This window comes from Phytophthora sojae, assembly GCF_000149755.1.
Source record: "Phytophthora sojae unplaced genomic scaffold PHYSOscaffold_1, whole genome shotgun sequence".
In the NCBI taxonomy this organism is placed as follows: Eukaryota; Oomycota; class Peronosporomycetes; order Peronosporales; family Peronosporaceae; genus Phytophthora; species Phytophthora sojae.
In genome coordinates, this window is record NW_009258115.1 from 12067946 (window position 1) to 12083675 (window position 15730).

At 57.2% G+C, this 15730-nt stretch overlaps 9 protein-coding genes across 9 annotated transcripts; 5 read left to right on the forward strand and 4 right to left on the reverse strand.

The window, feature by feature from the left end:
• Window positions 1–259: 259 nt before the first annotated feature.
• Window positions 260–4498, forward strand: PHYSODRAFT_467062 (hypothetical protein; the record flags this gene model as incomplete). Its single annotated transcript, XM_009519282.1, has 2 exons — window positions 260–655; window positions 746–4498. The coding sequence occupies 2 exons, from the start codon at window positions 260–262 to the stop codon at window positions 4496–4498; spliced, it is 4149 nt and encodes a 1382-aa protein (XP_009517577.1).
• Window positions 4499–4626: 128 nt separating this feature from the next.
• On the reverse strand, window positions 4627–5100 carry PHYSODRAFT_323704 (hypothetical protein; the record flags this gene model as incomplete). The annotated part of the gene is made up of 1 exon (XM_009519283.1): window positions 4627–5100. The coding sequence occupies one exon, from the start codon at window positions 5098–5100 to the stop codon at window positions 4627–4629; it is 474 nt and encodes a 157-aa protein (XP_009517578.1).
• A 314-nt stretch (window positions 5101–5414) lies between these two features.
• On the reverse strand, window positions 5415–5807 carry PHYSODRAFT_472150 (hypothetical protein; the record flags this gene model as incomplete). Its single annotated transcript, XM_009519284.1, has 1 exon — window positions 5415–5807. The coding sequence occupies one exon, from the start codon at window positions 5805–5807 to the stop codon at window positions 5415–5417; it is 393 nt and encodes a 130-aa protein (XP_009517579.1).
• A 138-nt stretch (window positions 5808–5945) lies between these two features.
• PHYSODRAFT_421947 (hypothetical protein) lies at window positions 5946–6371 on the reverse strand (the record flags this gene model as incomplete). Its single annotated transcript, XM_009519285.1, has 1 exon — window positions 5946–6371. A coding segment is annotated over one exon (426 nt), but the record flags the coding sequence as incomplete, so codon positions are not given.
• Window positions 6372–8241: 1870 nt separating this feature from the next.
• Window positions 8242–8884, forward strand: PHYSODRAFT_353745 (hypothetical protein; the record flags this gene model as incomplete). Its single annotated transcript, XM_009519286.1, has 1 exon — window positions 8242–8884. A coding segment is annotated over exon 1 (585 nt), but the record flags the coding sequence as incomplete, so codon positions are not given.
• A 1042-nt stretch (window positions 8885–9926) lies between these two features.
• Window positions 9927–10732, forward strand: PHYSODRAFT_344216 (hypothetical protein; the record flags this gene model as incomplete). Its single annotated transcript, XM_009519287.1, has 1 exon — window positions 9927–10732. One exon carries the CDS (start codon window positions 9927–9929, stop codon window positions 10722–10724), a length of 798 nt encoding a protein of 265 aa, XP_009517582.1. The 3' UTR covers window positions 10725–10732.
• A 568-nt stretch (window positions 10733–11300) lies between these two features.
• PHYSODRAFT_474207 (hypothetical protein) lies at window positions 11301–12752 on the forward strand (the record flags this gene model as incomplete). The annotated part of the gene is made up of 4 exons (XM_009519288.1): window positions 11301–11511; window positions 11586–11685; window positions 11753–12312; window positions 12379–12752. The coding sequence occupies 4 exons, from the start codon at window positions 11301–11303 to the stop codon at window positions 12750–12752; spliced, it is 1245 nt and encodes a 414-aa protein (XP_009517583.1).
• A 202-nt stretch (window positions 12753–12954) lies between these two features.
• Window positions 12955–14556, reverse strand: PHYSODRAFT_553360 (hypothetical protein; the record flags this gene model as incomplete). Its single annotated transcript, XM_009519289.1, has 1 exon — window positions 12955–14556. The coding sequence occupies one exon, from the start codon at window positions 14554–14556 to the stop codon at window positions 12955–12957; it is 1602 nt and encodes a 533-aa protein (XP_009517584.1).
• Window positions 14557–14733: 177 nt separating this feature from the next.
• Window positions 14734–14916, forward strand: PHYSODRAFT_477879 (hypothetical protein; the record flags this gene model as incomplete). Its single annotated transcript, XM_009519290.1, has 1 exon — window positions 14734–14916. One exon carries the CDS (start codon window positions 14734–14736, stop codon window positions 14914–14916), a length of 183 nt encoding a protein of 60 aa, XP_009517585.1.
• Window positions 14917–15730: the final 814 nt, after the last annotated feature.

Sequence of the window (15730 nt, forward strand, 5' to 3'; positions counted from 1 at the left end):
ATCAACTACCGACCCATAGAACGTCCCGTCCGTCAAAGACCGCGCCATTCAGTGATCTGTCTCTATCCTCCATCGTTGCTATCATTACCGTACACTTCGAACACAGCGCCGCGCTGTATTCGAAGCTAGCGCCACCTTTGGGCGCCTGCGACGAAAGCTACTGTAGTCCAGCCTCAAGTCGAAGGAGGGAGGGGGCGCAAACCTGTCCTCTTTGGCGGCCTTGCATCTGCGCATACACGCCTCGTAGCAGCCGCGCGCGATGGCCAAGGGCGAGGTGGAGGAGAGCCGCGCCGACTGGGTGGCCGTGGAGGCGCAGTTCCAGAATGGCGAGGGCGGCGCGAACCAGCCCGCCAAGGCCAAGACGGCCTACATGTTCTTCCAGAAGCACGCCATGGACGCCGTCAAGAGCGACCTGCAGGCGCGCGCGGCCGAGCGCAACGAGCCCATGGAGCTGGGCAGCATCTCCAAGGAGATCAGCGCGCGCTGGGCGCAGCTGTCGGCGGGCGAGCGCGAGGAGTTCGTGGAGCTGGCGGCGGCGGACAAGAAGCGCTACGACGACGAGTGCCGCGCGCGCGACGAAGAGGTCGAGCGTGAGCGCGCCAGGAAGCGCGAGGAGCTCTACGGCGCCGTGGAGGGCAAGCGCGAGCGCAAGAAGGTGGAGTTTACCTGGTCTTCCGACGTTTTTAGCCCAATTATTAACAATTTTACGCTGTTTTTGATGTAGAATCAACTGGTAGTGGAGGAGACGAAGCCCAAGCGCCAGCCGCGCGAGCTCACGGAGAAGCAGCTTGAAGCCAAGAGACTGAGACAGGAGATCCGACAGCAGGAGATCGACGAGCGCGACGAGCTCAAGGCCGAGGAGAAGCGCCAGAAGGACGAGCTCGCCAAGAAGAAGTCCGAGATCGCGTCGGCCAGACTCAAGTACCTGCTCTCTCAGAGCGACATCTTCGCGCACTTCAGCGGCCAAGTGAAGAACAAGAAGGGTAAGAAGGGCGCGGCCTTGGACGCCGATGCCGACGCCGAGACGGGAGACGGGAAGGGCAAGAAGAAGGGCAAGAAGCGCGCCAACGACGAGGAAGACGAGATGGACTCGTCCCACCACGTGGGCGTGCGGCTCACCAAGCAGCCGTCCGTGATCAAGTTCGGCACCATGCGCGCGTATCAACTGGAAGGACTGAGCTGGATGGTCAACCTTGCCCACCAGGGCATCAACGGTATCCTGGCTGATGAAATGGGTCTCGGTAAGACCCTGCAGACGATCTCGGTGCTGGCCTACTTCTACGAGTTTGAGAACGTTACCGGCCCGCACATTGTGCTGGTGCCCAAGTCCACGCTGAGTAACTGGCTGGCGGAGTTCGAGCGCTGGTGCCCGTCGCTGCGTGCTGTCAAGTTCCACGGCAACAAGGAGGAGCGTCAGCGCGTTGTGCAGGAGGTGCTGTGCCCTGGTCTGCCCGACAGCAAGCGCAAATTCGACGTGTGCGTGACTACCTTCGAGATGTGCCTGAAGGAGAAGACGGCGCTGTGCAAGTTTGCGTGGAGATACCTTATTATCGATGAGGCTCACCGTATCAAGAACGAAAGCTCCCAGTTCTCGACTGTCGTACGTATGCTGGACACGGAGCACCGCTTGCTGCTGACGGGCACGCCGCTTCAGAACAACCTGCACGAACTGTGGGCCTTGCTCAACTTCTTGCTGCCGGATGTGTTCGCATCCTCGCAGGAATTCGACGACTGGTTCAACCTTGACGTGGACGATGACGAAGCCAAGAAGCAGATGATCAGCCAGTTGCACAAGATTCTCCGTCCGTTTATGCTGCGTCGTCTGAAGGCGGATGTCGAGAAGAGTCTCCCGCCGAAGAAGGAAACGCTGCTGTTCGTGGGCATGTCTGAGATGCAGAAGGTGCTGTACAAGTCGCTGTTGCTGCGTGATATGAACACGATCATGGGCGGAGCGGGCGGTGTGTCCAAGAGCGCCCTGCAGAACATTGTCATGCAGTTGCGAAAGTGCTGTGGCCACCCGTACCTGTTCGAAGGCCAGGAAGACCGAACTCTCGATCCGCTTGGAGAGCACGTCGTGGATAACTGCGGTAAAATGGTGTTGATGGACAAGCTGCTGAAGAAGCTGAAGCAGCGGGGCTCTCGCGTTCTGATCTTCACTCAGATGACTCGTGTTCTGGACATCATGGAGGATTTCTGCCGCATGCGCCAGTATGACTACTGCCGTATCGATGGTCAGACCTCCTACGAAGATCGTGAAAGCTCCATCGATGAGTATAACAAGCCGAACTCGTCCAAGTTCCTGTTCCTGTTATCTACGCGTGCAGGCGGTCTTGGTATTAACCTGTACACAGCTGACGTTGTGATTCTGTATGATTCCGACTGGAACCCGCAAGCCGACTTGCAGGCCCAGGACCGTGCGCATCGTATCGGTCAGAAGAAGGAAGTGAATGTGTACCGATTGGTTACCACTGACTCGGTGGAGGAGAAGATCATTGAGCGCGCGCAGCAGAAGCTGAAGCTGGATGCTATGGTGGTGCAGCAAGGCCGTCTGCAAGAAAAGCAGGCCAAACTTTCGAAGAATGATATGCTGGAGATGATTCGCTTCGGTGCTGACCAAGTGTTCCGCACCACGGACTCGACCATTACCGATGAAGATATTGACGCAATTCTTGCCAAGGGTGAGCAGCGCACCGAGGAAATGAAGCAAAAGATGCAGGCGCACGATAAGGGTGACATGCTTGACTTCAAGCTTGACGGCGGAGGTTGCCAGAACCATGACGGTGTCGATTACTCGAACGAGAAGGAACGTCAGGAGGAGCTGAAGCGTCTTGCGGATGCCGAGCTTGCGAGGCAGATGGCCGAGGGCATGGGCAAGCGTGAACGCCGCACTGTTCTTCGTAGCAATCACGTGTCGCTCGAAAGTAAGCATAGGTCGAAGCAGAAGCAATTGCCCAAGGCTTTGCGCTTGCCTCGCATGGACGAGTGGCAATTCTACAACCGCAAGAGGCTGATTGAGCTGCACGAGATCGAGTGTGCGAACTACGAGCAAGCCAAGGCGGAAATGGAGAAACCGCCTCTTCCGCCGCACGCTCAGTACCTCACTGAGGAGCAGCTTAAGGAGAAGGAGCAGCTGTTGTCCGAGGCTTACGGCGATTGGAACAAGCCCCAATTCTTCCTGTTCATCAAGTTGCTCGCTCGTTATGGCCGCGGAAACATCGAAGCGGTGGCCCGCGAAATGATGAAGCCGCTTGAAGAGGTTGAGCGCTACTCGAAGATTTTCCTTGCCCGTGGACAGGATGAGCTGAGTGACTGGCACAAAATCATGAAGTCTATTGAAAAGGGCGAGTCGAAGCTGCTCGAAATCGAGCGTTTGACCGAGGAAACGGCTCGTAAGGTGAAGCGGTACGCGAACCCGTGGGAGGACATGCCGATCAACTACCAGGGTAAGGGTGGTAAGGTTTTTACCGAAGAGGAAGACCGTGTGTTGTTGTGTCTTGTCAACCAGTTTGGCTACGGAGCGTGGGACCGCATCAAGCAGGAAATCTGCAGCATGGAGATGTTCGCTTTCGACTATTACCTTCGCTCTCGCACGGCGGCTGAGATTGGTCGTCGGTGTGACTCGTTGATGCGCATTTGCGGGAAGGACAACGCCGACCTGGAGATTCGTGAGAAGAAGGAGCACGATGCTCGCCACGTTTTGCAAGAGCAGCGCGAGAAGCTTGACCGCCAACTTGCCGCAGCACGTGCCGATGTGAAGCAGCACCAATCTCGCGTGGATGAGTTGATTATGAAGGAGGCTAAGCGCATGCAGATGCAACGTGAAGCCAAGCGCGCGAAGAAGCGCAAGGAGCGCGACCAGAACGAAGAGATGGTGGACCAGCACACGGAGGCGCTGGTGTCGTTCTTGCTTAAGGCAACGAGCATGGATGCGGCCAAGGTCGCGCTCGACTTCAGTGCTAAGATTCGTGAGGAGAAGCATGAAGAGCTGCAGCCGTCGTATGTGCTCAAGAAGATTCGCCAGGTCGCTGAACAGGACGAGAGAGCCACCAAGGGCGCTTTGGCCTGGACGATCAAGGAGGAGTTCGCGAATTTCGGCTTGAAGAAGGAGAGCAAGGTGCTCAAGCAAGAGCACATGACAGACGTAAGCGGCTCAAGCTCGACACCTGTTAAATCCGAGGACAAGAGCCGTCTGCCCAGGTCGCCGTGGTCTCCGACGGCAATGAAGCACCAGCAAAAGGTCAAGAAGGAGAAAAAGGTCAAGAAGGAAGGCAGCTTGAACCGTGTGCGTAAACCTCGCACTGCGTACGTGCTGTACAGTCTCGCCTCCCGGGTCGAAGTGAAGAAGTCGCTGGGCGAGAACGCGCAGATGGTCGAGGTCATGCGCGTGATCTCGCAGAACTGGAAGGAGATGAGTCCCGAAGACAAAGCGCCATGGGTGGATGCAGCGAGGGAGGATGAGCTGCGCTACGAGAACGAGATGAACGAGACGACGGCGTAAGTTGGAGACAAAGGTGAGAAGTACATACATACCTATCGGATATGCCGCTATATACATTTGTTTTCAAAGCCAACTGCTGCGTTGGAGTGCATTGATTACCGAGGTAGGCCTGCTTGGAGACCTGTGCATTACTTGTCCTGTTCCGTGCGCAGCTTGCGGCCATTGAAGATCGAGGCGGCATTGTCGTCGGCGCTGGCGAAGCTCTGGGCGGCGTCGAGGAGGCTCTGCAGAGCAGCGTTGAGCTCGTTGTTGGCGGCAGCGTTGGCATCGGCTAGGGACAGGATCTGCTGGAGAGCTTGCTGAGCCTGGCCACTGAAGGAGTCGCCGAAAGGGGCGATTGCGTTGCTGACGTCTGTGGCGAGCGATGCTGTGACCGCAGCGTTGCTCGCCACGGTCGAGCTGAGCTCGGCAAGCTGGCTGGCAGCATTCTGGGCGACAGAGGTGTCGAGCAGTCCAGCGGTGAGAGCGAGGAGCACTGCGGTAGGCTTGAGGAACTGAGCGAACGACTGCATGATGGTTGTCACTTGAGGGTTGGAGGGCAAATTGCGGAATGAACAGCTCCCATGACCCAAGTGGCGGAGATTTTGGCCGTGGCCATACATGGTGTACCTATCCCAAGATCTTGTTGAAGTTGTGTGCTGTTAGAAGGGTGCATACTGAAGTGCTGTAAATCCAGGAGCAAATTGTGATCCGATGGCCGCCGCGGAGTTGACTGGCACTTACTTCGCTAACGAATCAAGTCAAAGGTGCTCATGGGTTCGTCTTCAACACTCGTTAGATACTTTTTGTCCCAAACAAATCTACGTATTCACCGATCTGCTTTACACATGCACCTCGCTATCCTTTCGACACCAATTGAATTCTATCTACAACATGCAACATGCAATGCTCATCAAAGACGCTCACACCCGCGTGCTTACGAGGAGCACGACTCCGAGCTGCCGGCGCCGAAGTCCTGCGTCCAGTAGTGCTGGTACGTGCTGTCGGCGTTGTACGCGTACGCACACCCGAACATGGTGACCTTGCTACTGAGAATGTTCGCTCGGTGACCGGCAGAGTTCATCCAAGCCGTCATCACCGCGTCCACGTCGGTTTGGCCCGCCGCAACATTCTCCGCGATGGCCGTCCACGAGTAGCCCGAGTCCGAGATGCGTGCCGACATGGAGGATCCATCGGAGCCTGTGTGGCTCATGTAATCCTTGGCTGCCATGTCGTCCGAGTGACGTTGGGCTGCCGACTGGAGCTTTGAGTTCGTGCACAGCTTCGACAGACCCGCCGCAGCACGCTGCTTGTTAACCGCATCCAGCATTTGCTGCTGCATTGAGCTGGACGTGGAGGGAGCTGCCGTTGGCGCCTTCGTGGCGACAGCGGGAGCCTTTGTGGTGACAGCGGGGGCCTTCGTCGCAGCAGGTTTCACGGTGGCTGGAGTGTATGAGGAGGACGTAGAGCAGGATTCACCGCTGCCAGCACCAAAATCCTGGGTCCAGTAGTGCTTGTAGCTGCTCTTGGCACTGTACGCGTAGCCGCAGCCGAACATGGTGTAGTCCTTGCTGAGGATGTTCTGCTTGTGGCCGGCTGAGTTCATCCAGGACTTCATGACTGCCGCCACGTCCTTCTGCCCGGCCGCTACATTCTCAGCGATGTCCGTCCATTGGTACCCCGAGGCAGTGATGCGCTGCGACATCGAGGAGCCGTCAGAGCCCGTGTGGCTCATGTAGTTCTTGGCCGCCATGTCGTTCGAGTGTTTCTGGGCCGCGGACTGCAACTTGCTGCTCATACAGAGCGACGGGAGGCCGCATGCAGCTCGCTCCTTGTTCACAGCAGCAAGGAGCAGCGACTGGAATCCCGTCTGCGAGTACGTTTGGAGGTGGCGGGAGGTGACGTTCACTGCAGAGCTGTTGTCGTTGCTACCAATCTCTTGGGCAATGGGGTTCCCAATGGCGGTCGGCAGTGAGGCTTCAGCAGCCCAGAAAGCGTTGCTAGCCACGACTAGGAGCCCGACAAACAGGAGAATCGCTCTTTGGTGTTGGAAGGCTGACATATCGCTGAGTGCAGGCTTGAAGACGAAGTGAGCTGAACGATGCCGACTGCGAACGGTAAAAAGCGGAATGACACGAAAGAACGGACCGGCAGAACGCGGATGGCAAGCATCATATACATCTACCCTACCAAGTTACCTGGTACTCTAATACTCCTCTCCATCTCCTCTCCATGGCGTTGCTCAGGATTGAGCATCGATATGGCTTTCGGTTCAGTATCAGGTGCCTTTCGCCACCAGGCGAAAAACTTCTCCACTAGCTGGAGACGCTACTGCCGCCAGGGCCTGTGGCCACGACGCTGTCAAGGACAGGCAACCGAGGGCGAGGAAGTGCCCCGGAAACAGTGATAACAGACGTGCACTTCAACGACCATACCTGCGCGGAGCGGAAACCAGCTGACAGTAGGAATGATCACGTTGGACTCGCTCAGTGAAATGCGACCAGGTGCTGTACCATGCAGAGCCACGAGATCCACGCGCATTGTTCTGCCTTCCTTAGAGGAAATGAATGCAAGTAATTGTGCCCGCTTGATGATCAGAAGTCAGACAAACGGCCAGCCCAGAGCGCAATGTGGTGTCCAGTGGCAGGCACAAGGCCGATTGCTGCTTGTATACATTATCACCAGACCCCTTGAAGGATATCGGCTAGCTGCAAGAACCGACCACACCATCATCGTTGAAGGTGACCAAGATATCGGTGCCAGGATCGACTTCAAGATGGCTAGCAACGCCTGTCTTGTGGCAATGGGGTCGAGGCTCAACGCTGGAGACTTAGAACGCCCCACCAGCACCTAATGGATATCGTTTTTGACTGCCGGGTTCTGGGAATTCGGCCCCACAACCGCCACCTGGACTCAGGCGCCGAGGAATTGGCGCTTCATTCACAGCTTTTACACGCAGCGTTCTCCTTCAGCAGCCTGCGTCGCTCCGTAAACTTTCGCGCCCCTCGGTGGCTTTCGTCGAGCACGTGCTGCACATATGCTGGTTCTGATTGCCGCCTCTGCTCCAAAGCTGTTTTGCGCCGCATGAGTCAGGCTGCTGCGGCGTAAGCGGAGACAGCAAAGGCCGGTTGCGGTTTCTACAGTGCCCCAACAGCTTCTACAGCGGTCTTCGCAGCCATGGATTAAACGCTCACGTGACGTTCCTGCGCAACGGCGGGCATTAATCGGCGCCCAACAACGAGGTCCACGTCAGAGTCGCCAGTCATAAGCTAAGGACATCCTTGCTGCTATGGTCCATAGCAACAATGATATCCAGCGTACGCGTTGCTCCCGGATGCCGGTCCGAATCGTCCGTCACCATCGCCTTTCGCCGCTCCGTTGAGCGATAACTTGGCTCTGATCAAAAGCCCCATTTCAGTGCGTCGTACAATACAATGCCAAACGCGTCAATGTGGCACGAGATAGTCCTGGTCTACGTCTTGCGGGGGTCCCACCGCTGTCTGCGGCGTTGACAGCTCTGGTGCAGAAGCTGCAACCATAACTGTAGTGTAGGTTTCGGGGGCAGCTGGTTTGTGAGCAGCCTTCGACATCGGTTGGCTCGGTTCAGCTGGACTCGGCGTTGCGGCTGTCATGCTGCTGTACTGCTTTCGAACCAGACCACGGGCTCACACTCGCATGAAGGTCTCCCTCTGTCCGGCTTGTCGTCTTATCCCGCCCGTGAACTTGCTGTCCGCAACGCGTGAGAGGGCTCACTCTTCATCTCGCCGACTCGGAGCGATACCATCGAAGCAAACTTAAACATCTATCTTTCGACGTCGGCCATGATGACCATAACGCGTTCCTCTCTCGCTCTACTGCTAGTGGTCTCCGCTATGACATCAAACTTGTCGTCGGCCTCTGGCTACCTGCGCAGCCTGCAGTCGGCCAAGCAGCAGTCGATTAAACAGTCGGTGGACCAATCCACTGAGCAATCCTCGGGCACGGTGAGCGGCGACTACTACCAGCAAATGCTGGACGCGGTGAACGCCGAACGAGCCAAGGCGGGTCTTAAGCCGCTTTGCACCAACAGCAAGCTGCAGGCGGCGGCCAAGCGCCACTCGGATGACATGGCCAAAAACAACTACATGGCCCACGATGGCGCCGACGGCTCGACGATGTCGCAGCGAGTCACCGACGCGGGCTACGACTGGGGTGCAGTTGCTGAAAACGTTGCTGCTGGTCAGGAGGACGTGAAGTCCGTGATGGAGTCGTGGATGAACTCGCCCGGACACCGTGAGAACATCCTCGGCGCCGACTACACCATGCTCGGCACGTCCTACGCGTACAGCGAGAGCTCCACTTACAAGCATTACTGGACCCAGGACTTCGGCGCCGGCGACACTGAGTCTTGTGATAGCGGCAGCTCGCAGCCGACCGAGCAGACTGACCAGACCGCGTACTCTGCTCAGTCCGATGAGACCGACCAGACCCAGCAGCAGGACCAAGTCGCCGGAGAGGCTTCAAAAGACGACGACACCCCGGCACCTGCCACTAAGGCTCCTGCTACCACATCTCCACCCGCAACGACCGCACCGCCGGCCACCCCAGCCCCTGTCGCGACGGAGCCTGCCACCAAGGCTCCGACCCCGACTCCTGCGCCCAAGACGCCTGGTTGTAAGGCGAGGAAGTGAGCGAACGTCATGTTTCTTTAGTGGTGAAGGTGAGACCTGAGTGTTGGCGTCCACCCTCCGTCCCAGTCCCGTGCGTGAACCAGAACGAAGCTGCGGTAGGCAACAGCTATCGATAACAGTAAGATCAATCGCAGAAGTAGCGTGTGTACAATAGATCTCTTATCTTTTTATGCCTTGACATCATGGTCATCATTTTGCAAATCGCTTGACCTTGATCGATGGCCTCTTCAACTTGGTGTTGTGGACATCTCGTGGTGCCACAAAATCGAGAACAGGCAGGCAGGCATCGGTATCACATTCCGCGCAGTTCTGCACGGGCACAGGCAGGTTCCTCTGCTAGCATTCACAAGAAAGAGACATGTTCGACACTCTGACCCGCACGACACCACGCAGGATTCCTCTCGTGCCGAACCAGTCGCTGCGAGGTTCTTTAGGTTGCAATGGCAGTCGCGTGGCCCAGCTGCTTTGGCAGCAGCTTGTGCGCCCTTGTTCTCTTCCACAAACTGCGGCGTGGTCGCTGTCGGCTGGTGCCATCGGTGCAGTGCAAGTCGCGTATTCGTGGGCGCTGCACCAAACAACCGCTCAAGGCGAAGCTGTTGCCTGCTCGCACCGGCTCAGTGAGCACTTCTCGCACTGCTCGAGAGGCATATGCCTCATGAACTTTGCCCTTTCACCACGTTGACTCAGCCTTCGGCCCGAAGGCTCCGGCATACCGCGATCATTATTCATTTCACCGTCTCGGATCAATACCAACAGCCACTCCCAGCCTTGTAGTCGCGATGGCCGCTTCACTCCGCTCATCGATCGGTCTTTTACTCGTGGTTGCCGGTATCTTTTCCAGCGCCGCCGATGCTGCCGGCAATCTGCGCCATACCTCGCGGAGCTTGCAGACGTACACGCAGACCGACGGCTACCAGACCAAAATGCTGGAGCTCGTGAACGAGCAGCGCGCGGCCAACGGCCTGTCGTCGCTGTGCATGAACAGCAAGCTGGCAGCCTCTGCGCTGCGGCACTCCGAAGACATGGCCGCAAAGGACTACATGGCCCACAACGGCTCGGATGGCTCCACCATGGAGGAGCGCATCACTGAAGCGGGGTTCATCTGGACCGCTGTCGGGGAGAACGTCGCTGCCGGCCAGGAGACCGTCTCGGACGTCATGACGGCCTGGATGAACTCGCCCGAGCACAAGGCCAATATCCTGGGCGACTACAAGATGTTCGGCACGGCCTACGCGTACAGCGCCGACACGACTTACCAGCACTACTGGACCCAGGACTTCGGCACGGGCGACGACGAGTCCTGCGAGAGCAGCAGCAGCAGCGGCAGCACCGCTGCCAGCAGCACGGCCAGCTCGGACTCCACCGACCAGACGCAGCAGCAGGACTCCACGCAGCAGGACGAAGTGGCCGGCGAGGCTTCCACCGAATCCACGACGACGTCGCCAATCATCCAGGAAACCTCGACGCCGGTCACGACGGCACCCTCCAGCACGACCGCGACCCCCATTGCCACAACGGCAACCCCTGTCGCCACCACTGCGGCCCCGAGCACCGGGTGCAAGGCCCGGCGAGTGTAAGCAAGTGTAGATCCTGTGGTGAGTGCGTGAAAGTGTAGGTTTTAGAGCGAAAAACTCAATGGCATTTCTGTGACTTTCGACTTCAACTTGGACACCGGTACAAACTTGAGCTCTTCTTTCGTCTCTGTAATGAGCGTGCGCTGCAAACGACGATCGGATCTGCTATCCTAGCTGTGCCGACGCCACAGTGAATCCACTTGAGTTTTATCACCTATCCCGCGCACGTTTCCAGCCAATCGGCGCAGTGCGTTCTTTTTGTCGGAACATCTTTTGTGCATTTGGCCCCCGAACTGTATTTAGTCACTTGGTCTCACTATGGGCTTACCAAATTTTGTGCACATTTCGTCGAAAAAGGCACCTCACCCCCCAACATTACAGAAAGCGCAGCGCCACACACGGCGCGGACGACGACTGCGCGGATCGGCCCCTCCTCGTGCCCCGGGCGACTTCACTGCCGACTCAAGGGCGGCACTGTACGCAGCAGACTCAGAGCTATCTCGTGGTGCTGGAAAAAGCGGCGGAATCGCGCCGGTTGTCGAGATACGGCGCTTTCTGCAACGCCCCAAGGTCGTTCCCATGAGGGTGAACGTCGGAGACGAGAAGCGCAGCAAGCGGAAGCTCCCGAACGCTGCGGCTGCTGCGGACGAGGAAGAAGCGAAGTCGCTTAAGGACAAGACCAAGGCGGCGCGCCACTCGAAGCTGCAGCTCAAGTGCATGGACGGCACCACATTCGACGTGACATACGAGCAGGCGATGATGTCGTCGACGCTCTGGGTGCTCATGCAAGGTGAGGAGGTCCATACAGGGCGGCGTTAGGTGAGGAATAGTGGTCTGATGCGTGGTGCAATGCTGTTGCGGCAGATGTGAGCGGGAAGAAGCCCAAGAGCGGCATCAAGCAGCACATCATCCCGATGGAAGGCGTCCCCACAGAATGTGTGCAGCGCGCGCTGGACTACTGCAGGTTGGTGGACTGCAATGGTGGTTGTATGGAAGGGAAGAGGCGGCTAACAGTGTTGTGATTGCTGTAGTTGTCTGTACATGCAGCAGGTTGACCGCGTGGAGACGGCGATGCTGGACTGGGAGGACGAGTTCGTTAGTCTGGAGTCGAAGGAGCTGTGCGACTTGGCCAAGGTTGCGTCAAACTTGGACATTCAGCCGCTTGTGGATCTCACGTGTCGGTCGATTGCGCAGATCATGTCGGCGACGTCGGAGGCTGACGAGTTGCGGAAAAAGTTTGGCCTGGAAGACCCGCACGACGTCGAGTGCAGCTGTGAGCTGCGCAGTGACATGGCAGGATTCGATTTTGACATGTTCAACTCGCTGGATCACGACCTCTCCACGGAGGAGTATGAATTGGTGGAGTTCGACCAGCCGAGCGTCGACGAGTTAGTTAGTTTCATCAACGGTAGTGACAGCAACCCGAACGCGACACAGGGTCAAGTCCAGCAGCAGCAAGCCGCGGGAGCGTCCAAAAAGAACTGCCATCTCCACGGCGAGAACTCATCGGATCCGGGCGACTCGAATAACGGCAGCACAACGTCCAGTAAGAAGAAGCGCAAAAAACGCAAAAAGAAAAAATCGCCGCCGAGTTCGAGCCAAGTTGTTGACCAAGCGGATACGAAGTCTACACAAGCAGCTGAGGACAGCACAACAGGATCACATAAACACACTCAAGACTCAAGCAGCAGTGATGAAGAGAAGGAGGAGCCCGACCGCGAAGAGCAGAAGTTGCCGAGCCCCGAACACGGCAAGAAGGGCAAGCCTCAGACTCTGGAGGAAAAGGTGCGGTTAGCCCGCCAAAACCCGAGTGCAGTATTCAAGGAGTCGCAATTTGAAGATGATGATGACGAAGATATGGCAAAGGTGATCAAGATGTTCGAGCTCAACCTCGAGTCCGCATATCGCGAGTGCGACAACAAGAAGAAGCCCCGTGTAGACTTTGCACCACGCGAAGTGTTCCGGTCCTCCCTTGTTCGCTCCTCGCAATTTGACTACGTACAACGCCGTCTTTCGGCGACGATGACGTAGCGATCACAACAATGGAGTCGTTCTATGGTTGCCCCTCCTACATGTCTTCAGCTGACCCCTCGACGTTTGAAGGACATCCTGAGACTAATGTTTGCGTGGCCATCTATCATCTCTAAACTATGCCGTAATAATATGACAAACATCTTCACGAACACGAACACAATCGTTTGATTGCATTGTTGGTCTATTGTATGCCAGGAGCCTAGTCGGCCGTGGCATTCACACGCCACTTGTCGATCTTGAGGTTCTGAAGGAATTGGATGCGGCGGTAGAAGAAGAGGAGCCAGACGAACCCGATCACCAAGCAGATGACGGTCTCCACGTAGAAGCCATCACGCACGATGAGGCACTCGCCGCCAGCTTCGGCGCAAGCCTCGCGCTCTTCAGCGTTCGAGCACGTGCGGGAGCCGATCGTCAACACTTCGTCGTGGAAGTAGCCGCCCAGGCACTCACGCGTGGTGAGGTGGTCCACGACAGCGAGACTGAGCGAGTTCGGCCACTTGGAGCCCAGGTTCGTGACCGTGTTGAGGAAAGTCATGTACGTGCCACCAATGGACGGGTCACTGATGCGCGCGTAGAAGGCCATCTGCGGGACGTACATCATGTTGGCCGCGACTTCGTGCAGCGCGCCAATCACCAGAATCACACCGTAGAACATGAAGTGGGAGCTTTCGTCCTGCGCCATGGCCATGGGCGTAATGTACACGAGCCCAGCGTACAGCAGCCCCACCGCGAGCCGCACGGGGTAGCCCCAGAGGAAGAGGTTGAGCGGCTGCGAAGGCTTGATCCACCGACCGATCAAAACCGGGATCACGATGCCGAGCGGGATGAGGATCGGCGTCAGCAGTGCCAGCTTCTCCTTCTTCATGCCGTACTCCACAAGCTTCAGCGACGCGACGCTTTCCGCAGCGGCGAAGCCAATCTTGCTCGTAAGCAGCACCACAGAGAGCGACCCGACGCTGGGCAGACGCAGCACCGAGTACATCTGCGAGTAGGTCTGAGCAATGGTGAGGCGCTCGCTGTTCTCGTCCTCCGGCTTCTCGTGCTTGAAGAGCCACACGCCCAGAGTGGTGAAGAACATGACCCATCCCCAGAAGCTCATGAAGCCCGGCAGCGACACCATCCCTTCGTCCTGCGGCTCGCTGCGCAGGTAGCTGTTGCACGTACCGGGGTCGTTGAGCGCCAGGAAGCCCACGTACGCCACAAAGTAGCCGACCGTCTGCCCCACCGTGTTGCACGTGGAGGCGTGGCCCACGTTCTTCTCGGAGAGCATGGTGATGGCCCAACCGTCCACGGCGATGTCCTGCGTGGCCATCATGAAGTAGAGCACGAAGAAGAAGGCCGTGAGGTAGATGACGTGCGGCTTTTGGCCCTCGCCCTCGCCCAGCATGTCGTTCATGAACCAGCTGCCCACCACCATGAGTGCGGCGCACGTGAACTGCACGGGGATGAGCCACGACTTGCGGCGGCCGAAGCGCTCGCTGTAGAGCGAGTCCACGAACGGCGCCCACAGGAGCTTGAGGCTGAAGGGCCACGACACGAGGCTGAAGGTGGCCTGGTCTCCGTAGCCCACCTTCTCCTGCAGAATGAAGGGGATGCTGCTGGACAGACCCATGGGGATGCCCTGCAGCGTGTACAGCAGCAGCAGGAGCAGGATGGACGGCCAGTCGTTCACTTCCTCCTCCTCGTTCACGCGCGCTACAGACGCCGAAGAGGGCTCATCCGACGCAGAAGAAGACGCGCTTCCTGTGGTGGACGACGGCGTGTCGCTCGACGCGCCCTTGCGCTGCCTCAGAGACGTCATGGCGGAGGTGTCGCTTCGGGGTCCGGCGTCCAGAACGTCAACTTGGCGAGTGACGTGTTCCGTTGTTGGAGGGGTACGTACAGGGCCGATGTGATTGGGTAAAACGAACTTTAATATTAGCGAATCAGAATTCATCAGGAGAAATGTTCTCGCAACTGAGGTTATTACATGCTGAGCATGAGGGCTCGCACCGATGGCTTCCGAGAGTTGTGCGTTGGCATTAATGCACATCAACTTGGAGGCCGTATGCGTTTTGCAAACCACTCGCGCACTGCCAACGCGCGCTTCTTCGAGTTCGCGAAAAGTAGACGCCATACTGTCGTGGTCGTGACTACGCAAGCAATCTTCCCCGGACAGTAGGTAGCCGTGATTCGTGTGTCGCTGCAGAGCCACGGCTTGCGTGCACCGCGACATCCAAGATCAAGAAGACCCGTAGGCTAGTATTGTAGTCAATAAGATCTACGAATACATTTGTGAGCTGTTGCTCGAGAAAGTTACAAGGACTTAAGCATTTGAAGCACGTGGTTTTAAGTGAGGTGCTATACGGTGCAGCTTTAGTGTCTCGTCGAGAGCCGAGGACTCAGCGTAAGGTACGAGGGGGTGGGGCAGGCCGCACAGCGGCGCTCCCCGAGCGAAGCGAGAGAGGGGCGGGCCCCCCAAAGTGCCGTCGCTAAGTCCTCAGGCGAGAGCCAACGCGCGAGTGCCCCTTGTAGTTTAAGGTCAGGTTGTGACTCCCCTCACTTTAACGGGCGACAGTATACCTTGGGGCATCTGGATATGCATTCAGATATGGAAATCCCTCTTCCTCAAGTTGGAGTATTGGCCATAGATTCGATAGCCCGATAGTAATAGAGTTCATTACGTAGGAAGGAGAAGAACATGGGCCCGGGCAAGAGATAAAAGCTTGTTTTGGAGAGCTGGCAAAAGTGGAAAGCGAGAAACCAAGTCAGCCGTAAAGCAAAATGCTACATTTTACACCAAGAGTACCAAGGGACCGAGGTTGTTTAGCTGCGGAGTGTTCCAGCAAAAAAACACGGACAAGATGACTGTGTAAAGAGTGTCGTGATAATCGACGCACCAAAGAGCAGTAGCAAGAGGGGGAAAACATCACAGCAACACTATATACTGAGTCAGCGAGAAATGACATTTATATAGACGCAGTGGAGTATTCAGT